This window comes from Centroberyx gerrardi, chromosome 23, assembly GCF_048128805.1.
Source record: "Centroberyx gerrardi isolate f3 chromosome 23, fCenGer3.hap1.cur.20231027, whole genome shotgun sequence".
Lineage (NCBI taxonomy): Eukaryota > Metazoa > Chordata > Actinopteri > Beryciformes > Berycidae > Centroberyx > Centroberyx gerrardi.
Genome location: NC_136019.1, coordinates 13,043,544 through 13,063,164, shown reverse-complemented (window position 1 = coordinate 13,063,164; position 19,621 = coordinate 13,043,544). Strand labels below are relative to the sequence as shown.

Genomic DNA, 19,621 nt, shown 5'->3' with positions numbered 1-19,621 from the left:
AAGGCCTTTTGTTGGCTCATTGGTGAGATAAGGAAGGGGGGGTGGGGGGGGCTAGCTGCTTCAGAGACTCACACAGCCAGCTTTTTTCTATAGGAGGGAAGCTCCCCACTCAATAGGAACTCATTTGCCATGTTGTGTAATTGTGGCGCATAATGGAGCACACCTCATTCAGGGAGCCCAAGGATTTTTTCTAAAGCCATTTTCTCCTTTCACAGCCAAACAAGTCATGTTTTAGAGAGATATTATGCAGCCTTTTGAGCTCAAGGCCATCGCATATTTGTGTTTGAATGGAATGTTGTGTGTAATCAAGATAAAAATTTTGCTTTGTGTAAGAAGTGCTCATTAAAGAGGCGCCAAGTTGATATTTGCCATGTGACTTTTATTCTCCGCGCTCGCTGGAAGTAAACAAAGTGGCTGACCTTTTCTGACTGCATTGTTCCACATGTTTGTGTAGAGGAGCGCATGGTATTAACAGCCACTAGTCACTGAGAATATGGTATCTAGGAAACGTGTGACTGGGATTCCATTAAAAACAATACAAGCTTGTGTATCACATTCTGCATGGTCAAACTGATATCAAAGCTGAAGTGTAAAGATGAAAAATGACTGATTTGAATATTATTGCTGAGTTTTTCCATTAAACCACCGCGGGCCAGGAACGGATGGCTATTTGCATAATTTAACCGGCATCTTAATTATTGTGTCAGGAATCTGTATGCAAATGACTTAAGTCACTTAGAAATGGAAACTTATTTGGCTAAATGGCTAATGGAGTAAATCTTATCAAGTTAGCATACACAACGTGAGCGCAACCAGTGTCTCTAATTGGGTTTGACTGTGCAGTGCAAGAGTGAGAACAAAGAAAAGAGGAAAAGAGGACAGGACAGACATAGAACAAGTAAATGCTAGCTTACCTGGGGTTAGCTGGAAGAGCATGAGGAAAGGGACATGTTAGTGGTTTGTTTTTTGTTTTCGGTTTGTTGGGAAGGACCTACCACGTAAAACAGTGAGTCTGGTGGAAGCGCTCGTCTCTCCAACACTGTTGGAGGCGACGCATTCGTATATGGCTTCGTCTCGGGGCGTGCGCAAGGGCTGAATTCTTAGCACCGAACCAGAGCCGTCGTCGAACTCAATCACCTGCAGGTGCGAGAGACAAGATATGTTAAAGGAGTTTTTTTGTTCACAATGGATGGCGGACCTTGCGCAGAGCAAAAACCCCACTCCCGAAGACATTTGGCTAACAACACTGATGGTGACTGACACAATGTGCTTCCCGTGACAGAAAACAAAGCTGCTGTCTATCTCACAGCAAGCCCTAGTGTTTTTGTGTTCATTTGTGAATGATGCAGTTTTATAAATGTATAAAGGGTAAATTCAGCATCAATATGGCATTGCATGGAACAAAGATAATATGTAGATATAGAGCATATTTGCGAATTTGATTCAGTGTGTTCTTTGCAAGTATGCTTTTGGATTGTTATCAGGCCCATATGTTGTCATGTGTTAAGTATACCAGCAAATGAACGGGACCTGAAGTGTGGTTTCACTTTGTGCATTACTTGGGAAAAGAACCAATACGGCTGACTAACTTTAAGAATGGGAAAGGATATCGTGGTCAGAATATTTTCGGTTGGATCTCGTAGCTTGTAGAATTAATTCAAATCTGAATTTGGCCCACTCTTAAAGTTAACATTCTATCCCTTAAAAATGCATCACATTAAATTGTATCAATGGGACAGAAACAAGCACAAACAGTTAAATGTGGCTTGATAAACGGTAACGGACAACTGTTGTACCATGAGGTGAGATAGTGGTACAGAAGACAGGACCGACTGTATTGGACGGACGACACATAAAATGCTCACAAACAGGTGTTTGTTGTAGCTTATACAGCTATTTTTGCATGCTACATGTCGTATACTCACTGATTTTAGAAAGCCCTGTGTCATAACTCAATCTCTTTTAAGCATAGAGGTAGATTTCAATAAAGAAGGGCCTGAGACCTCTGCTTCACACTCATGCACACACACACGCAGACACACACACACACACACACGTGCGTACACACACAAACACACACACACGCACGCAGAGGCCTGCAGACATTTTACAGTACACAGTATATCTGAGCATGTGTTAGTTCACAATACACTTCAACATTTCAGTGGCCAAGCTACAAGAGTGTTTGGCATTCAAGCTGGCAGCAGGTGATGGTGAAATAATAGCTCCCTTCCTTAGTTAAATCCGAAAGCGAAAATAAGAAAGGAAGTTGTGGGACTTCTGGAAGGAAATGGGATGAGGCGGCAGTGCATGAGTGAACGGGCATGGGATGGCGGCAGCCGGCAAGCGCTGTGAGGCAACATGGGAATGAAAACTAGTGTGTTAGCATTCAGCGCGTCGGGTGATGCAAACGCGATGAACTCTGATAAGATTAGATTTCTTTGGGCATGAGACGCAAAGAAGAGGCGGGGAGAGGTCTCCGAGCTCTGTTAAGCCATTGCTGCTCTGCAGTGGCAAGCAAATATGGCAGATAGAGCAGAGGAAAAAAAAGTGACACTATGATGGTCCCAAGGACTGACACAGAAATTAATAGAAATCTTATCAGTGTTCTGCCATGATGTGTTATTTCTCATGGGTATTGAGCCCAAGCGCAGATTAAAGCTGACCAGAAATCAAAGCTTCAGCCAAAATAAGGAGGGTAGGACATGCATTTAGATAAAGATGCCACGAAGCAAAAGGATCTTTGGAAGTGAGAGAGCTACTTTCCCTTTCACTTTGCATAAGGCTGGCAAATGCGGCATGATGCTAATGTAGGTATCTGGGTCACACCACCGTTTTTTTTCTCCCATCCAATTGCTCTTTTCTTGTCTTTTCTTTAATTACAAATCTGTCCCTAGATCTTTGTATACTTGCTCATTAAAACTCATGCATGTTTAAAAGCCTGGCCAGCATGATTATTAGAGCCCGCTAATGCGTGGTGGCAAGTCAAGGCGGGAAGGCGAGTGAAGGGGGGGGGGGGGGCATGGTGCGATGGATTACAGCCAAAAGCAGTGCTGAAGCATTCTCATTTTTGTCGAGCATTTTACATCAGAACAATAGACCTAATACCTCAAATCTCTGGTTGCTGACTTTCTTCCCCTTCTTGTTCCACACAATCTTCGGCCGTGGATCTCCGGTGGCTTGGCAGATGAAGGATGCCACACCTCCTTGCACTCCCGTTTGATCATTGGGGGTTCTTAAAAACTTTGGTGGTGCTGGAAGAGGGAGAAACAGAGTAAAAAGATAACAAAAATAGTTAGTGGGCATGCTAAGCATTGCAGACAGAGCAATTAATCTCTCTTATCAAGTCCCGCACACCAGAAAGTAACAAAGTTGCAGATTTCAGCATGCGGCTGTTAAGAGGATTGTCTTTGGAGGTCAAGACAAGAGATCGCATTGCCTTTATGGTGCGAGTGGAAACAGATGATCACTGGCTGCAATCAGAAGTAAAAGGACATAGGTCTCGGGGCCAGCATTCACAAAGCATTTTATCTTACCTCTGAAACTAAATAACTCTCTACCTAGAATTTCCCTCTAAGACACTACTTGTGTTACACTGACTGCGTTTTAGAAGGAATTCTTAGCTTAAAAGGACAAATTTGATGTTGAATTTGAATACTATTCTACTGCGCATTCAAACGTTCTGACGTATGGAAATAAATTTCAGTTTTGAAAGCAGTCATTTGGTTTGAAGAAGATTTGCAATTGTGTGAAGGCTGCAAACTGCTGTATAAAAGATAACCTCTTCCCTCGGTGACAGCAAAGAGTATAATTGCGACCGCTATGTGTCAGTCATATAATTCACTGTATGTAAATTGAGCTGTAGGAAGAATCGTGTTGTGTTGTTCAGTAGAATCACACAACATATAACCTGGCTATAGAGGGAAGCACTTTTTTTTAACCCTTTGCTTAAAATATACAAATTGTTAGTGATAAACCAAGAAGTGATGTCACCAATTGAAAAAAAAATAGAGCTAAAGAGAGAAAAAAAACAAAACCCTAAGTTCAGATCAGTCATCAACCTGACATAAATTGGTCCAGAGTGGATGATTCACATCCTAAGCGAACAGTGAGCCGGTGCCCTCTATGTTTCATTCAGCAATCAAAGCCATCCATCTCTGCAAGCTGTTTCGCATCACATTGTCTACATGCTGTTCTAACTGGACATAAATCTCATGCCCCCTCAATTTGTCTAAAAAGAGAGGCTACCATTTTCCAAAACCATTAGAGAAACAGAAGGCTGGTGCTTATTGATGCTCATGGGTAAAAAAAAAACAACCTCAAACTCACCACTGTTTTTATTACGCTAGAATCTGTTAGTAATCATCTCAGCAACTATCACGGCGTACTTTGCAGGCTTGTGTACCGGTCTGCGGACAACATTTCACCAGCGCACATCACTAATCGCTACAAAAAGCACCTACATGGCGTCGCGGCTGTGCCCCACGCAAATGAGACACGCACCCGATAGAGTCCTCGCAATCCTCTGATTGACCATGCGAGTGTTCTGTAGGTCCTAATTGGTCCCTTGATTCAGCGTGACAAGTCAAGTGTAAAGGCAATGAGGGAAGAAATAATAAAAATGCAGGGGAGTGGAGGGAGAGAATAGAAAAGAGGAACAGTGTTTGCTTTGTCAGGACATGACATGGATGTCCCCATCTCCTTTGGTAGTTTTACAGCACTATACAATAGCATTTGTTCAGGCTCTGATCTACACAACCGTAAACTGAGTGGTAGCCCAGTTACTGGAATTTGATTTTTAGAATGGCAGTTAGTCAAATGGAATACAAATTATTTGCCGATATAATCCAGACATTGCCTTTGTCAGCTAATACAACCATTGTCTATTTGCTTCCAGTTCCAACAATTGACTACTGCTTTGTTTAGCTTTTTTTTTTTCTTCGGGAAAATCAATTCCTGCTCACGAGCTAATGTTTCTATTACAACCCAGAGAAATCAAAGCACATGAAAGTAATTAGTCATCAAAGTAGGCAATCTCTCCCAGATGAGCTTTTGATTGTAAGATTTAAATTCCAGCTTTATCATAATGATCAAGGCCCCTATCATTTCAATAGAAATAGTGCAGTGGTGCTAAGTCAGACCCCCTAATATTTTCCTCTGAAGCTTGAGTTCCAGGTTCAGTGGGAGGTGTAGCTCCATCTGTCCCCCCGTGGAGCAACTGTTTGCCTTTTATCAATCACTTCAGCAGGCCATTAGGGGCCACGCAGCTGCAGTAATGCCATCTGAATCACCTCATCTGTGTGTGTGTGTGTGTGCGCATGAGAGTGTGTGATTGTGCTTGTTTGCGTGCCTGCGTGCGGACTGATTTCCCCTCCCAGATTGCACTGCCCAGCAGCGCTGTGAGTGAGGGACAAATTAACCTGCAGGATTCGTGGAGAGGTGACATAAGATGTGTGGCCGGCAATCAAAAGGGCGGACAGATAAACAGGCAAGCAGCTGGGCTTCCACTGGGCAAATGAGTCTGGGAAATCACCTGTGCGCCTCATGACGGGCGCGTGTACACACTCACACACGCAAACAAACAAACCCACACGCGCACACACACACACACACACTTCTCCGGATCTCTCCCTTTCTCTCTTTCACTCACGGGCTGACAGATCCGACAGGTGCGCAGCAGAGTCGACACAGTGTAATTTGTTCGTGGCAAAAAAGCACCATTATATCTGCATTTGGACCTTATCTCATTGACTTGGCTGGGGAGTGGCGCACACTGGCATCCAGCCAAGAGGGGGCTGATGGGTAATTGATATGCTGTTGGGGCTGTTTTCGCTCCGGGGCCATCCATTACGGCTCGGTGCGTCTCCCTACGCCGGCTGTGATAGACTGCAACGACACGTACGGGAGATCAGCAATGGAGGTGAGTGGAGGAGAGGGGGGGGGGGGGGGGGGAGTCATCTCACAATGGGGAGTGATTGAGGCGTGACATGGCGGTAATGGTGTTTTCACAGACATGGCCGCTGATATCACCATCATACCCCCATTTTAGGTCCGGCGCTGACAAACATCCATTTTGGTCGACTCCTCATACAGTATGGCTTCAGGTAGACAGAGGCTGATTGAAACCTCAGTTCCCTGTGAGCGATGCCTTGACTTAAAAAAAAGCTTTGCCTCTGAATTTGAATGCACAGCGCCTTGACGGCAACCAAAAGGATTATGTTTATGGACAAATCTTGTGCAAACTTGTGTGCTATGCAGACGCCTTTTTCATAGGCCCCCGTTTTAATAAAGGAGTTTGCATATTTGTAGTACCTTGTCTTTCATCAGTGTATATCGACTGCTCTTACTAATCAACCTCTCTAACACAGTCAAGCAAAATGGCAATCTCAACCTCAAAGCTATTGACTATTAAAAACCTTATGGCTATTCAAAATCACAAGGGAGAAAAGTAAATTGCTTTTGAATGAGAAAACAGAAAATGCGTGATAGTGGAATGAAGGAACTGTCATAAATGCTGCTGTGTCCCTCTGCTGCATATTTGTGTCTCCTTTGAGAGGTAGCCATAATCTACCTGAATTAATACAGTGGCTAGGCGCCTGTTAATCCGGTGCTAAGCTGTCGCCAGCAAACAAATGAAAAGTGTAAAGCCTGTCACAAGCTAAAAAGGTTAGTGACGTGGACCTGTGCCTGCTTTCCCTCGGGGTCATTATGTAACCTTGTCCGTATTCACTGCTGCTGAAAAGGAAGCAGCGCTCCATAGCATTCCCCCTGCTCTGTTTTTCAATTTCAACATGGATAGACGCCATATTAATAATTTGGTGACTGACTGAAAGCCTCCGCCGCTCTTAAGAACACTCATGTCCACGGGGCTGTGGGGGCAGACGGTTTCATGACTGGAAGTAGATTTTTTTTTTTTTTTTTTTAAATGGATGAACTTAAATGGGAATTGGAAGCCTTTACCAAGGTGGGCGGTCCAAACATGGATTGTCAGAATCTTAAAAGGCAATTTATTGCTCACACCACTATATATACTATCCTTATCTTTTTTTCCCCCCCTCACACACTGCACACACACTGGCCTTTGTCTTTACTGCAATACACTTTAGTTAAAGTTCCTATATTACAGTCTTTTGAACCCTCCATTTTAATGCAGTGGTCTGATCCATCAATCAGGTCATGTCGGGCTTCAAAGTTTGGATCAGGGTCTGATGTAGAGAATTATGGGAGATTAACCTAAAATGCCACTACCACACTGGGGCAGACACTATGCAGAGCTTGTTACAGCAACAGAGAAAATCAGCTGCTGGCTCTCGAGAAGCCTATTATCTCAACATAAACCCCAAATGTGAGAGAGAATTGAGTGAAGTTGGCAAATATCCCATACCCTGGTTTGGTATTTTGTTGGGTTGAATTGGACCTGAATTAATCAGTGCTGCTGCTCTGTGGAAGGGGAGGTGAAATTCGAGTACCTGTTGCACGGCCAGAGTATCTTGCTGAGTGGCCTGTGCAACTTCATAATTTGACAGCTCCTCTCTCTGTTTTGGGAGCTGGGGCTAATGATATCATAATTTTGTTTAGTCAGATTGACTTCAAGGGAAACTTAGGTTCAGAGAATCTCACGCATCTGTATTCATTATAAGTTTGTTTGATATTGGCTTAACACACAGTCAAACATTGCCTTTAAATACTGTGCTCAAAAAGATCAGAGTCCAGTTTCATTCATAACGGCCAAAACATTTCAAGTCATCAGGGCTCCGCTATAGACTAAAGTTTGATCTGCCAAGCCATTAAACAGCATGAATCAAAGAGTGGAGAGAGGAACATTAATAAACCGAGTTTCAGTTGGAACCTCTATTCCGCACAGACACCAGTCCAAGACGGCTCGGTTTTCACAATTATACTGACTGACATATTCAATTTCATTTGCATGAAAGGGCCCATTTCCTCTCTGAATCTTTAACTTGCAGGGTGAGGTGGGGTTGTGGAGGGCGATAATTAATCCTAACACATTGGGTGGCAGCCTGACAAATACCCCGCTCCATTTTGGACATACGGGTGGAAGAAAGGAGCATTTAAAGATGCCATTAACCTCATTTGACATCTTTAAGCCACAGCATATCAGTTCTGTGATATTGATGAATTGTCACGGCGACAGCGAGTGACCCAAAATGGACTGGAAGGGGCGGTTAATGGTGAGAGGGGGTAAAAGTGATGCATGTAGCATGTGCCTAATCGCACATTTGACTTTATGTAATCCTTTCAGCATTGTGGAAGTCAGCATCAACAATACAGAAAGGTCATTGGCACAACAAGCCTGAGTTTGGTGACCATGAATGCGGTTGCATATGCCTGTTTTATAAAGCTCGACCCTCTCTATGGTTTAATTAACAGGAACCATTTGACCCCTTGCCGTGGAAGAACAGGTTGTGGAAATGCAGATACACAAACACACAGATAAACAAACACACACCAGAGAGAATGAAAGAAAAAGCACAACTACTATACAACGGCACACACACAACGTTAAATCATTTTCTCGGGGCACTAAACAGCTCTCTATCTGCAGCGTTGTGATAAAAAACTTGTCTTTTGTAACGGCATGGAAACAAACTCCACATTGTATGTACTCACAAAGGCTCCGGACAGAGAGAAAGAAAAGGAATCGGAGCTTAATTAGAACTGTTGGCTGATTTGCATTGCATGCTCATCGGTAATCTTGCCTTAAATGGAAACTGAAATTCTTATTGCAATTAGTGATTACTTGAAAAGGGATATGGCCCCCGAATGATTGTTAATTACTGGATCAGGAATAGTACATTAATTCGCTGCGGAGGTTTTAATGCAGTGCAATGATGGGGACCCGCTCTTCCATCAATATTGCGCTGCTTGTCACACATAATGAAGTTCATAATACAAGCCTTCTCCCACACTACTCCCCCCCTCTCAACTGCTTAAATGTGCTCTCTAAGCAAAATTCATAACAGTCATTATGTAAAACTAATTCAATAGAATATACAAGAATGCAGCTTAATTGAACTTATAAATATTAAGGCTTCATATGGATACCGAGGCCGCGTGTCCATTCTGTGCAAGGGTCAAGGTCTCACACTTAGCTCATGAGCCACTCAAAGTCTCCCATGATTCAATGCGTGCGCGCCATCGCTTGCAACATGGCTTCAAAGGCGTGAACACTACAGTGCGCATAATCAGAATACGCAACCCACCAGCCGCTTTTTCCTTGCCAAATATTCAGCCCGAGATATATATAAAATATACACAGGTTGCAAAAAATCATGTTTCAATGGGACTTTCTCAACCCCAGTCAGTGTGTATTACTTATGCTCAGTGGCACTGCTATGCAAGGTCTGAGCTCCTGGCGATAGCGCTGCAGGAGCAAGGGCACTCTGCACAGACAACAGCAGCAGCTTCAAAAAGAATGGCTAATGCTCTTGTCCCACATTCAATGCACTGACAGATTCTCTGAAAAGATGGGGGGTGGGGTGGGGGGGGGGCACCGAAGGTACACAGGCGCCATACACACAAACATCATGCACATGTGCACGCACACACACACACACACACACACACACACACACACACACACACACACACATAGGTGTTAGAATATTCTGGCTTGGATGGAGGGAACACTGCAAAGGGGGAAAATGACATTAATAAATTGGGGGGCCTAGGCTTTTTAGAAGAGGACAATAGAAAACTCTGGAAGGTTCCATTAAATAAATATAAAGGACTATTTATGGAACAGTGCTGAGCTTCTTAGCGTGTGTCTCACAGGCAAAGATGGTAAATGAAAGGCTCTTTTATCCAATTATCTCTGTTGTTGATTCATAAAAGCAAAAACCTTTAAGTTATACAATGACAGCTACAATGGCAGTGTGGTCTCGTCCACGGCATATTACAATGTTTGCAGAGGCAAGCGTGTACCCTCTCTCCTCCTCTCTCTCTCTGTGCCTCGGTCTCTCTACCAGACACACACACACACACACACACAAGCTACCGCCGTCTCCCACGAGACACATTAGCGAGGTAGAGGGATCCAGTTTGTCACTTAATAAAACGGCCCACTCAAACAGATGGCTTTGTTCAAACGGCCCCCAACGCTTTAAAAGGGGGAACCGAATCGCTGCTGTGGCAAATCAGACACATGAAAGTGCGTCTCCCTTTGCGGTGGAAACCAAACAGAAGGAAGCGTATAAATATTGAATTGCGCCACTGTCGGCGCGAGACCATCCGTCCTGAGAAAAGAGATTGAAGGGGAGGGGGGGGAGCGGGGTGGAAAACACTAGACCTCCTGTCGGAAATTCCGAACATCTGGACTGGGGTTGTCAAACGCCGATGCAAAATAATACAGAGGCTTCGCTTCCAATGAGACTTCATTTTCATCTCCCTTCATTCATTACTTGTTCATTTGTGTATGAATACGCAAATCGGGGGCCAGTTGGTGTGTGACGGTTTGAAAAAAAACAAAACAGTTGAGCAAGAAGTATGAAATTTGGATTTGTTTGTCTTGTTTGTTTTCCCTCCAATGTCTGGAAAAAGGAGAGAACATAGATAAGTAATTCTAATTGTGCAGGCTTACTCTGTTTGGTAGTCAGCGCAGTCTATTTGCAAAAAGTTAATTATCTGATAGGATAGGCAGTGGCAGCCACTAACACAGAAATGCATTCGTTCATTCTGTTATCCACAAGGCAATGGAACGATTCATTAAATGGCAGTGCTGCTGCAAAATGGCCAACAGTTATCACGCTGGGGCTGCACGGACTTGAAAAGATGTTAAAAATGGCAAAAAGTGATAAACATTCTTCAGCCATGTCAGCTTACTGCCAATGTAATGACATGTGTAGATAGTGGGAGAACAAGATTGCGTATGATTCTGATGCTTCCACCGCACATGTAATTTTCATTTTACGACGTGAGATTGATAAGAAAATATCACAATGATAGGATGTACAGATGACAATCTGCAAGGCTGCTGCATGACTTTCCACTACCTTTAGCAGAAATCAAAAGATATGGATGGAAAAGGGGGGACGGAAAATCAAATAGGAAGCATATTTGACTGGTTCTGTTCGAGAGGGAATTGCACTGTGCATAGGCCTGTCCTATTTCTTTATAGCATAAACTTCATATAATTGTCTTTGCCCTCAACCACGGAGCGGAAAAGCTTGCCTCATATTTGTTTCCGTAGGAGCACAGATGGATTATGTAGCAAATCGTTCCAGGGATTCGACATTGTATATATAAACAGACTCTAATTTTATGGCTAAGTAGTGCCAAGCCGTTTCCGATGGATGCCAGTTGTCAGGCCATAAGAAGTGACACATTCCCTGCACTGTGTTTTCTCAGGCTGTTACAGGGGAACTAGCTCATGCTCCAGCAATCCTGCTAGATGACAACTGGCTTCATTTCAGTGGTTCAGATGTCCTGTGAATGCTCCTCAGTTCACTAAGCAAGGCTCTACCTAAGCAAAGCTTTTGGGATAAATTCACATTCCTGCATTAGACTACACTGCGCTCTAGCTCTGCCTTTTCCATATCTACATCTAACCCTTGTCATATTCTAACCGAGATCTGATTTGTTTTTGTTTTTTTAACCGATCTATCTCTTCTGGAAACTAATCCATTGGGCATGTGATGGACAATCTATGGAAACGCAATTAAGAAGCAATTTCTGAGGAACTTGAATAAGAGCAATCAAGCTTCTCTACAAACCAACGTCTTACATAACTCGGTATGGAAGAACGAGTCATGGCTCTCTTCTAACCAAAACCCCATTATTAGGACAAAGCAAATGCAGGGGAGGGACCACAAACAGTCACTCAGGGACCAAAGTGACCTTTCACAGCCCATTAATCTTACGTAGGGGCGAAGGAGTAGTATTGAGCAAAGAGAGGAAAGAAGAAATGTTGCTGCTTGAAAACCTTTTTTGAGGAAAAACACCTTTTTCGGTTTGACGTTGACTACAGTATGTTCTGTCAGAATGCAGCAACAAGCGAACGGCATGGAAACCACCGTGCTTCAACCAAACGTTAGGATGACTTTGACAGTGGAGACTCTGTCAGAGGTTTGAGTATCCTCTATGCTCCAGCTTTCATCAGATACGGATAATATTATATGTTTAATGGCTGATACAGAACGTTAGCTTTATTGCTTAATCATTACCGGCAATGACCTTTGATAAGAGCATAAATAGAAAGCAAAGACGTATGCTAATAATGCTGTCACTATTGATTCACTGAAAGATGCTGTGAAGTTTAGCATTACCTACTACTTTAGCATTACAGTAATAGGAAACTGTGCTGCTCCCTGGCCAAACTGAATTTATCAAACCCCGCTAAGAGATGTCAAAGGTTTGAGATGAGCATTGATTGTGTAGATATCAAAAGGATATTTGTGGTCAGGGTTTTGCCTCTCAGCTGCCGGTTTTAAAGTAATAATTGATAAGATGCCACAGCTTCATAGAATACTCCCAATTGATTGATCTATAAAGATTCCTACATTTAAAATAGCTTGTTGAATAGATGAAACGCAGACAGGATAGAGTATTAGCTGTGTACTAGTGAGTTGTTTTTCTCAACAGTGCATTATTAAAAATGTCTACAACTAAACCGCATACGGTAAATCCAAGTTGAGTCCTTTAATTCTTAATTGCATACCCCCAAAGTGCACAGTTCAGTTTGTGCGTGTGGCTGTGTGTCTTTGAAGAGCTACAGATGGGAAACAAATGACGGCGGGTGGGAACAGGGGCGTAATGGGGGATGGGGGTTTTGACTGGGAAGCAAACAGTGCAATGTCACCGCAGAAGCGAAAAACAACAGCCCTCGGGGGACATAATTAAAATAATCCAGTAAAATTAAGTGCTTTAGATCGCTTGTGAGAGGCTCCTTTTTGATGTGTGTGGATGTGGGAATGATTCAGCGAGAGATGAGGAAGTGTAGAGAGGATGACTGTGTGTGTGTGTCTGTGTCTGTGTGTGTGTTTATGCGAGTGTGTGTAGGTGTTAACAGACTCTCTTCACGAATGAGAAGGACTTTTAAGGTGTGTTCTCTTCTATTCAACTATGAGCCTCGTCAAAATAAAACGTAGTATCACAAAGCTACTTGCAAAACTTACTTTCACTAAAATGGCCTTCACTTTCTACAGCAATCCTGCCTTTGTATGGTGAGTAGCCAATAATATGTATCTGAATCACTTTGACGTTGGAAATATTTTCGCATTGTCGCATCAGGGGTGACTGAAATGAACATGATTGTAGCAGTGAAATACGCCACTTTGCTCTCATATCAGACTGGCAGGCTGTCAAAACAAAACAAGTAAAAAGAAGCGCCACAGACGACGGGGAGGGGTTGATGCCTGATCCTCATTTCGAGCAGCGTGAGAAAAATGGCTATTTGAAAAGCGACTGACACATATCCAAGAAGAGAAACCAAACAAAAGGGAGCCAGATACTCAGAGGAACCGCTGATGGCTCAGTCTGTCGTTACGAGCGACTGTCTGAGTTTAGTTGTGATGAAATATTAAAAAGATGCTTCTTGGAGTTCATCTATACTATATCTATCCAACTGTGGCTCGATAAGCGCTTTAATGGAACACTGTGAAGCGTTTCTCAGAGGCTGTGTGTGCAAGAGAGGGCCAATTTCTAAAGACGCGGGGCTTCCCTAGGGCAGAAGACTGCTGGGGACCGGAGATGTGGCCTTTGGACTGATAGAGTTGGTTACGCTTCTCTTCTTAGTCCTTTTCACCCCTCGCCAAACTGAGCCACAATTGACAGAGCAAGAGAGTACACAAAAGCGCCGGCCTCAAGTGCAAATGTTTGCCAGCATTAATGGGCTCTACTCCACTGGGCAAGCGAATGTGTGTGATTTTTTTGTATGTGTGTGTCGAGTATATGTGCATAAGCATGTGAAACGTGAATATAAATATACGCATGCTATTTGCGTATATATATATGCCGTGTCAGTCTGTCTCTGTGTGTGTGTGTGTGTTTGCATGACAGTGCTTTTGTGTATATATATAATGGGAGTGCGCCATAAATCAATCAAACACTTTAATACTCGCACATGAATTTGTGAGCTCGGAGATAGGAGCTTGAGGCATTAAAAAATCATATCAAATGTAAAGACCTCTAATATAGCCTCCTTTTCATAATTATCTGTATTATTTTAAAAGCACAATCTATTGGCTTTTAGTGGGGAGTGGAGAAAATTTCAGAGAGAGAGAGAGAGAGAGAGAGAGAGAGAGAGAGAGAGAGAGAGTAAAAAGCCAATGACATTGTCACAAAATGCCACAAGGTACTCCAATGTGGTGCTCAGTAAGTAGCGACTGCAGGCCTTTCCTCTCATTGATTAAAGGTTAAATACTCGGCAGTCACATTGACTCAGCATTATTGTTTTGTTAACCTCATGAATATTCTGGAAAAAACTAGTGCACTTAGCGTATAAAGCGAACACAAAGCGAGAGCGATTTTTCAACTTCAAGACCGGCCGGAGAGCTACTGCGCCGGGACTGTAACGTCAAGTAAGTGTCCTTCACACTAGATAATGGCTTGAAAAGTCAATTATTTAAATGATAACAGCTGTAGGAGTCCACTGTAGCACGTAAGGATATACAGCTTCCTTTGCGTCTGTAGGCTGCCTTCAGGTTTCATGTAAATTAGTATCCCTCAACACTTTAAGAACACTGTATGTGTGTGTGTGTGTGTGTGTGGCATTTCAATGAAAATGCCCTGACATCCAGAGAGTATGGGCATCACTCCAACATACATCTTGTTGAATCACATGTTGGCATGGTCTGGAAGGTGGGGTGGCACCGGTCTGAACATGATGTCAACTTTAAACACTTGCTCTGCTCATTATGAGAGGCTAGTTTCTCCTTTTCTCCTTCCATTGTTCTCCCCCTCCCTCTCTCCACTATTCACTGATGCATTACAATGCAGCTTGCATGAAGCCTGCACGATAGCGGTGACTTTGACAATACAGGACAGAAATGACAGTATTATAAAGTTAAGTGAAATAAAAGTCCTCAGTAATTAATGTTGAACTTGGTGGGAATTTAAAACCTATGCTGTGTAATGTAAACAGCGCATGAAGTATGTCTGTAGCAGGACTTTCTCCTTAGTGTGTTTTTGGAGCCGACATTTTCACTCTGCAGCGTGCGAGGCGAGGCCGCTGTCATTAATCATTCCACAGGTGCAAGAGCATTGTCAGAACCCATACGTCCCTTTGCCTTTTCAACCTGGGAGGAAGGCGGGGCGGGTGTGCGGTGTGCGGTGTGTGGTGGCGGGGGGTGGCGAGGTGGAGGAAGGGCGGGTGAACACGTCCCTAAAAAACAATTTCCCTTCCCCTTCTTCTTCTGCACTGAATTTGTCAGGAGGGGGAACCGAGTCCAGACGAATTGGATTCCATTTTGTGGTCATCTTCGTTTTTTCCTCCTTCCATGACTCTTTCTTTTTCTTTGCCTTGCCTACAGTCCTTACAGCCATCCCAGCGCCATTTATCACATTGCCATCTCGACAGTGCCTGCCCCCTTCCTTGCTGGGAAGCCATTAGAGCATCTCTGCATCGCGGCAGCCAGATTGCATTCCGGTCCCCGCTCGCGACATTTATCATCTTTTGTCCTAACTTTTTATCTGCCCCTACCCTGTGTGAAGCCCTATCTGCGATGCCCGCTATAATGAAACACTGGGAGGTGAGGCTCAAGTAAATAACCTAATTAAACCTAGCGAACGGGGACAAAGGGGAAAAAAATGCACAAAAGGCCTTTGTGAGAATGCCAGAGGAGGAACACTCACAGATGGCAGTGAGGAAGTTGAAGCAGTGATGTGGCACGATGCCCATGCCACCTTCTCATCCCAGTATTTATAGTACAGCGAGTAGTGGTGTTGTTTTGGCCAAAGATGTCCTCTTTAGTTGATTGGGACTAACGTGGTATGAGACTGTATCCTGTAATGAGAGCCGCGCCTCTGATGTTCTGATGAAGCGCTGATTCCACATACATCAAGAGATGAGCAGAGGATGCGGAGAAAACAACTTTCCTGTGAGGCGAGGAAACATCTCCTTGATAAGGACCAAAGCTTTGAGTAATGGGTCCTAAGAGAAAATCTATCCCTCCCTCTCACTCTCGTTCTCTCCTTTCTCATTCTTAGGCAAAAGCCGAGCCAACTCTGATTGCTCTCATTAGGGACAAAATGAAGAATGCCAAGCGTCATAATTATCGGCGCACCGCTCCAAACAGTATCGAGTCGATACGGCGAAATGTCAGGAGGGCATTAGCGGGCAATTATTAATCCATATCAAGCTGGGGAGGACAATTTAATTATCACCTAATCAATATTTCCAGATCTTGTACAGATGTAGTGCAGTGACCGGGTGGATAGATTTGCCTTACGAGAAGCCCCATGCAGACTGAAGGGCAGCTGGGCACAGTAGCAGGGCTGCAGTAAACAGGAATGTGCCTCTGTCCGCGCGTGACCGAGGGCACGCTACTTCTTTCAAGTAGTCAGAGAAAAACTACAGAAGGTTAACATTAAAATCTTTGTTTTGCTATTATTTGCTTGGGGAGCAGGAGTGCCTCGGATGGCCCGCAGTGTTAGAGCCACTGTGTTTGCCCCATTTGTGCTGGCTAATTTGACTCGAACCCCAGTATCGTTTTCCTCTAACGGGAAGTAGTTCTCATCCTGTTACCAAGGCATGCCGCCTTGACCAATGATACGACTCTCTTTGTTTACCACAGTCCAGTGCAACTCTAAGTTAATTCTATTTACTAGCAAAGCTCAATAAGCCAGTGCATGGTGCAAGAGTAATGCAGGGTAATGGGGTTATGAATCATAAAAAGGCACACAGTCATTTGTATAGCCTTTATTAACAATTTAGTATTCTGTCATTGCCAGTAATATTGCTTACTTTCCGTAGTCTCTCTGTTCTCAATGAAGCCTGCATAATTACTCTCATTGTACCTGAGACAAACTATCTCAAATAATGTCAGTCAAGCCTTTGTGCAAATGATGAAACAGAATGAATGCTGTGTAACAGGCCCTTGTGGATTTCAAAGACACCACACAATGAGGCAAGGCAAAACAAAAGTGGCTGTCTTCCACGAGATAGCAGTCATCTTGAGATAAGAATACCCTCTCGTGGTTCTGTTTTGCTTTTTCGTTTGCTATTATTGTGACTCTTGTTTCCATCCCTGGATCGCTCCAGTCACTCCACCAATCAACCAATTGATTACTACTAAGTCATCTAGGTCTCGCTTATTTTCACCCCTTATTGTCTTACTGTCTTTTTGCAATGGGTTGCTGTTTTTAATTCAAGACTGCATTGTATTGCTGCGTTTGGAAGGCCTTTTTTTTTTAAACACAGTAATCATTTTAAATTTGTTTTCCCTCTAATGCTTATGTTTCCATTTGCTTTAATCACCTATTATTTTTATTATTATTAGTGATGGTGTCGTTCTCTTGTGGCACCAGTGTGACCCCTCTCTTAATTGCTTCTCTTTAACAAAGATGATGAGGCCACAAATCTTTGTGCACACCAATAAAAACTAGCTTATTTCGTGTAGCCTAGTGATGTTGACTCGGCAGCTTTGGTAGAAGTTGGGTAAAGTTCACTTTAATGACTAATGCTTTTTAGATAAAAGTTGACTTTTGTCATGTATCTGACAAGAGACTGGAAATGAGATCAAAATGTGACATTCAATCCAAAATGCAATATCTTTAATCTGTTTACCTTTGACTTTCATTACCAAATTTCAGAGCCTGAAAATAGGGTTGAGATCATTTCATAAGATGGCAGGAAACTAATCATATCTACAGGATTAAAGTTGTAGGCTTCAGGATTACTTTTTGGAAATTATCTTTGAGCTTTGCAAAAATGAATTGTGACATTCATGTGAGGCTAATAGCCTCACTACTATGCATCTAGGTTTAAAGGAAGACGTCAAGGAAGCAGTTATGATCAGCAGTAGCAGTGAGTAACACTGAGCAGTCCAGAAACAAAAAAGGAATCCCTATAACCCAAATTAGCTTCCCCTTTCCTTCAGTCCTGTCGTCTCATCTGATTTGAACATTGTCCATTTCACCCACCTCATTCTTTCCTCTCTACTTATCTTCTGTTCTCCAACACAACTCTGCCTTTGAAAGTCAAGTAATCTTAAGTGCTCTTTCTCTTGCGTGTTTCTCTCTCTACAACCTCTTCTACCTACTTAATGTCTGAAGACAGAATTCTGACAGAATATATGTGCCATGTCCCTATTCTCAGTGCTTTAGTGTGGGTCAAGGCGCCACTGGATTTTTCACACTGGCTGATCAATAGTGCTTTTAGGCGGGAACGGAGAATGGAAGCATATGATTACAGATGCTGCCCATCTCTCGGTCCCATCAGGGTTGCCTGAGTTGACATCTGCACATGTGGGTGCATGGATGTGTGTATGTACGGGGAGAACACAGACACTATTTTTAGATCATGTCCATACTATGAATATGCATACATCTGTGCGTGGCTGTTACTGCATATGTTAGCATACAAATGCCTGCGGAATGTGTGCATATCAGATGTGTGGGAGTATGTACAATAGAAATGGGTGTGATTGCATATGTATGCGGGGGAGTGCACACAAGCGCATGTGCATGATTACGTATGTGTATACACATATCAAGGCAAGTGATTTTCCTGGGAATGAGGTCGGAGATAAATGTGAATCTCATGTAGAATGAAGGCAATTTGAGGTATGAACAGTCTCCCGCACACTTGACACTGCTGATCGACCTAAAATCTAGGTGTCTATCCAGGATGAAGGGTAGCATGTTGCAACCTTAGTGTGGGAAATGTTGCGGCCGCGTTTAACCTGGCCCTTCGGCAGCGCTTCGCCACCTGGTAGCTGAGTAATCGGTAACATCAGCTGGGCGTTCCCATTCTCCTCCTACTGATGTAGGCATAATTCCACCAAAGGCACACAAATAAGGCCGTCGCTGCGGGACTTGATGGCAAAACTGCAGCCTATCCTTTTTGCGGACATCTCTGCCTGAATAATCGCGAGGGGGGAAAAGCACAGCCAATTAAATCGCGCCGTGTAATGAGAGGCAACAGATCATGCGGTGTGAAATTACTGTCTCTCCCGGGCAGTGGCAAAGGGGATCTCTGTGAGGCTCTCTGATTATGTGTTATTTTTCCTCTCTCCGAGGGGCACGAGGAGGAGAGGGAAGTGGGAAAATCTTATTTGGAAGGTGTACTTAAAGAAATCCATGTAGGCATAAATCCTGACATTATCGACTCTGCTCAACAGCCGCCCTCCCATATGTACACTCTTGTACTAACGATCAGACTTAAGGAGAGACAGAAGTGGGGAGATGAGTGGATAAACGGACGACTGTGTAAAGACTGATCGGACTTGAGTGGGGCTGAAAGTTTGTGATGAAATATGCCGGACTGCATCTTTTCCTCTACACAGGGACGGAAGGATTTGGGATTTTTGGGTGGGTGGGGGTAGCGCAGCAAAACCAAAAAAGAAAGTCTCACCTTTCAAGGCGAATAATCTCTCTGGAATCTTCTGTCACCCTACCTCTGTTGTACATGAATTAGTTACACTTAACTTGAAATATCCTTAAT

The 19,621-nt window shown here is 43.5% G+C and overlaps 1 protein-coding gene across 1 annotated transcript in view; it reads right to left on the bottom strand.

The window, feature by feature from the left end:
* Positions 1-19,621, bottom strand: part of LOC139914456 (receptor-type tyrosine-protein phosphatase delta-like) — a 192,683-nt gene that overhangs the window by 72,333 nt on the left and 100,729 nt on the right. Inside the window, exons 4-5 of the mRNA XM_078291873.1 lie at positions 3,109-3,254; positions 996-1,137 (exon numbers count right to left, since the gene is read on the bottom strand). Of these exons, the coding sequence (XP_078147999.1) occupies positions 996-1,137; positions 3,109-3,254 (288 nt within the window). The remainder of the gene's footprint in view (positions 1-995; positions 1,138-3,108; positions 3,255-19,621) is intronic.